This window comes from Trachurus trachurus (genome assembly GCF_905171665.1).
Source record: "Trachurus trachurus genome assembly, chromosome: 9".
Taxonomy (NCBI): domain Eukaryota; kingdom Metazoa; phylum Chordata; class Actinopteri; order Carangiformes; family Carangidae; genus Trachurus; species Trachurus trachurus.
The window spans coordinates 3,424,802-3,428,550 of record NC_139895.1 but is presented as its reverse complement, the minus strand read 5'-3'; the positions used below and the strand labels follow the sequence as shown (position 1 = coordinate 3,428,550).

At 40.1% G+C, this 3,749-nt stretch overlaps 1 protein-coding gene and 1 long non-coding RNA gene across 2 annotated transcripts; one reads left to right on the top strand and one right to left on the bottom strand.

Moving 5' to 3' along the window:
• Positions 1–555: 555 nt before the first annotated feature.
• Positions 556–1,199, bottom strand: LOC310991818 (sialidase-3-like; the record flags this gene model as incomplete). Its single annotated transcript, XM_083979749.1, has 2 exons — positions 556–847; positions 895–1,199. The coding sequence occupies 2 exons, from the start codon at positions 1,197–1,199 to the stop codon at positions 556–558; spliced, it is 597 nt and encodes a 198-aa protein (XP_083835875.1).
• Positions 1,200–1,984: 785 nt separating this feature from the next.
• LOC310991402 lies at positions 1,985–2,618 on the top strand. The gene is made up of 2 exons (XR_014595626.1): positions 1,985–2,017; positions 2,141–2,618. It is a non-coding gene; the product is annotated as an uncharacterized lncRNA (long non-coding RNA).
• The last annotated feature ends 1,131 nt before the right edge of the window (positions 2,619–3,749 follow it).

Genomic DNA, 3,749 nt, shown 5'->3' with positions numbered 1-3,749 from the left:
GTGAGCTGATGCATCAGGTGGAAACGTGCACAGCAAAAGAGGGAGAGACTTTTTATTGTTGCCGTGTCGGTCGGGAGTTGGGTGCAGTGTGCGTTCATATACCAGTGAGTGTAATGTTTATGGTTGTCAAAACACATTATGCTGTTCATTATGGTTTATTCCTGTGTTGATAATTCTGCTAACCAATTAGCTCGCTAAAGCTAATAATTGCTAATAATAAGCAGTCTCTCACGTAGGCCTATGTTTATATTATTAGTGTAGCCTATATTATTGGTTGATGTAAATCAAGAGGATGATTCACTATTATTTCATTGGTTATTTACTACTACTGGTGTACAGCTAAAATGATGGGCTGTTCTGATGATTGTTTTTTCCTTATTCTGTTACAGAACCACACACATAATCATCAATCATACTCCCACCCATTGTTGATCGACAATAAAGAAATCAAAGGAACATCATCTGGACTCATTGCATTTTAACTGATGCCCCCCAGCAGCCACAAGTGTATCCATCCAGTATACAGTCTTTAGAATAATCTCCAGAACAATGTCATTATAGCTGTAAACCAATGAGGCTATCGGCTGTCTTCTCCCCACACTCCACTAGACACACAAACCAGCCATCATCAATGTAAGCCACGTCTGAGTAACCACTGGGTCCACCGTTAATGATCCAGGCTCTGCTCCATGCATTTGGATCCTGTGGGGTCTTGTTCAGATAAACTCCTAAATCAGTCATTTTACACTTATCACTTGGGTGAGTGAAGAGCAGCCACTTGTTTTTACTCTGGTTGGTGTCTGAACCTTCATTTTGAGCTGGGAAGGAGACCACACTTCCCTGACACCTGTTTCAACAAGCATCTCAGGACCACTCAGCTCGACAAATTCATGCCCATGGATTTCACTTACAGCTTCCACTCTATAACCTCCATGACTACGGGCATTGTAGTAGATGAAGCTTTTGTCTTCTTCATCAAAGAACTCTGCCATTCCACATTCAATCGATTTAGTTTGAAGCATTTTGCCAAACTGCCAAGTTTTTCCAGAATCATCACTGTACAGGGCGAGAGCATAGGGAGCATCTTTCTTAGCATAACCATAAACAGGTACGATCAGTCTCCCAGACTTCATCTGAACACCATGGCCTGGACCAACAGCAAGTGTGGACCAGTTCTTAATTTCATCCAGTTGGTCCATCAAATCTGTCACATCACTCCAACTTTGAATCTGAATCTTGTGGAGTTCATTTTCTATTTATTACATACAGTAATTTTGCCTCAAATCACATAACTTCATTCAAAGGTGGAGGACAGTTTTTTTCTTTTTTTTTCTCCTTTCTTTTCTTCATGTTTTTTTCTTTTCTCATGTTTCTTTTTCTTTTCTTCATGTTTTTTTTTTCTTTTCTCTTTTTAGTGTTTACTTGAACTTAATTCATCTGAACTTAATTCATCTGAACTTAATTCATCTGTATCAGTTTTCTTATTTTGTCCCGCTTTCTTTTCTCACCTCAACACTAAATAAATAAATGAAAAGTCATTTATTTATTTAGTGTTGTTATCATTACTACTACTATTATTTTTACTATCAACATCTTCCCTTATCTTTATTTCTTTTCTTTTTTTAAATTTTGTTATTTTTCTACCTTGCACAGGTATGTGATTATTATTTCTTTACTGTGCTTCAGATAGATCGAGGTGAGGTCATGTTATAAGCCTTTCGGGTTTCAGACCTCACCTGCACATTTATTTTTTTGTATCTTTCTTACTAGTAAAAGAGATAAGTAAATGTTTTGTTCTATTTTATATGTGCAAATAAATAAAAAAAGTCAGGGTGTTGACTAATGACAGATTCTCCCCCAGTGCAGATTAATTTCCTCCCTTGTGAATCCAATCGCAGTTTATTCTTAAGGATTGTTTTCTGATTCACTCTTTCAGTTCAAAGACAAAGACAAACAACAAAGGAATCTGCTCCTGAACGCATCGTCCCAGAGAAACCTGCTGATCCTGTGGCTCCCGGTGAGGAACTTCAAACCTCACACTTCAAACTTTATTTATTTATACAGCACCTTTCATACATATACAAATGCAACACAAAGTGCTTTAGCTACAATGTTGACACACTTCCTTTATGTTTCACAGAGAAGATCCAGACCGCGTCGTCTGCTGAGGGAAAGTGTGACGAGGTGATGAGAGAAGACCGACGCTTCTGGAAACCAGCAGCTGAGTCTCCATTCACTCTGAACACCACTCGACCAACAATCACCAAACACCTCGCTCCAAACGAGCCTCATGTTCTTCTTGCCTTCAGTCAGGTTCACTCTGAGCCTTTCATCCAGGCTCAAAGTCGTAACTAAGGAGACAGGGAGGCAAAACACTGCTTAGCTCTTAATCTGCAGTAGCTACATGAATATGAAAATAATGGATGAGTTCCCAAAGAAATAATGGGAAATTAATAAACTGAAAAACAAATTGGAGAAAAAATAAGAGCCAGAGATGAACTGACACAGGAGCTTCAGGAACCTTTGGACCAAACAAACCAGACACTGACGCACAGTGAAATAAAGAAAAAAAACAACACAACATGTGATTTTAGAGAAAAGACAGAGAAAAAAAAGAAATCTGAACAACACTGACCCAATAAATCAATTTAATTAACGGTCATTTCCAGTCGTTGTCTAAAGACACAGAGACGTTGTGAAGGCTGAAGTCTGTGTGACCACCACACATGAATATTAAATAACATCTAGATATAAAACTGCATATTAAGAGGTGAAATATAAGACGTTACGACGTGAAACACACAAACAGCTGAAAACCAGAGAATAAAAGTCTCAACCAGATGAAGTTTAAAGAGATAGTTCAACATTTTGGAAAATTGGCCCATTGCCATAATCCCTATAGTCTTAGCAGTAGGTTCGTTACCTTTAATTGTCGGTGCAAGCTATTTTTAGAACGGCGGAGCAGAGCCGTGAGCTGCTCAGAGCTACGCTACGGAGGCTCATGGGATTTCTTGGTTTCCCTCATCAAACTCATCAAATACACAATCCAACAACTCCACAACGCTCTGGTGGACAAGTTGTGACCTGCACATTCACCACGCTATGAGATAATAACACAACGTTACCAGACAGAGTTGTTTTAGAGGTAAATTCATGCAAAACCACTGATGCGTGTTGCCTTCAGGGACAGTTTTTCAACAAGCAGTCTTTGCATTTGCCTCAAAGACAACTCTGTGGGCCAATGGGCCAATTTGCCAAAATGTTGAACTATCCCTTTAAGTTGCATCTGCACCTCCATAATGCTATCATGCTTAAAGCAGAAGTAAGTGGTCCGGTCGTTTTCGCTAATGCTGCGTTCCAGGCAGGCTTTTGAAATCGTAAATTACAGCTTCAAGTCACAACTTACGACTTTGTAGCGTTTCAGGCAACCCACTCGTGTTTTTCCGACCTGTTTTACCGGTGAAAGTCACTATAACGGCCACTCGTAACTTCCGACCCGTGAACTCGTACCAGATCAAACTGGTACAACTTCACGGTCGGAAAAATACGAGTTTCCTTGAACGCACCATAACAGTCCTTGTCCCTACGTCGCCACATTCACGGCGTTCCTTGTGTAAAGGTCAGTGTATTACTGCCATCTAGTGGTCAGATTTCTGGGGTATAAAAGGGAGGAGGCCACTGTTACCTGTAAGCTCTTCCTGTGGGTGTGTGCGCTCACCTGTGCGCATCACCACCATCCTCCCTTTGTT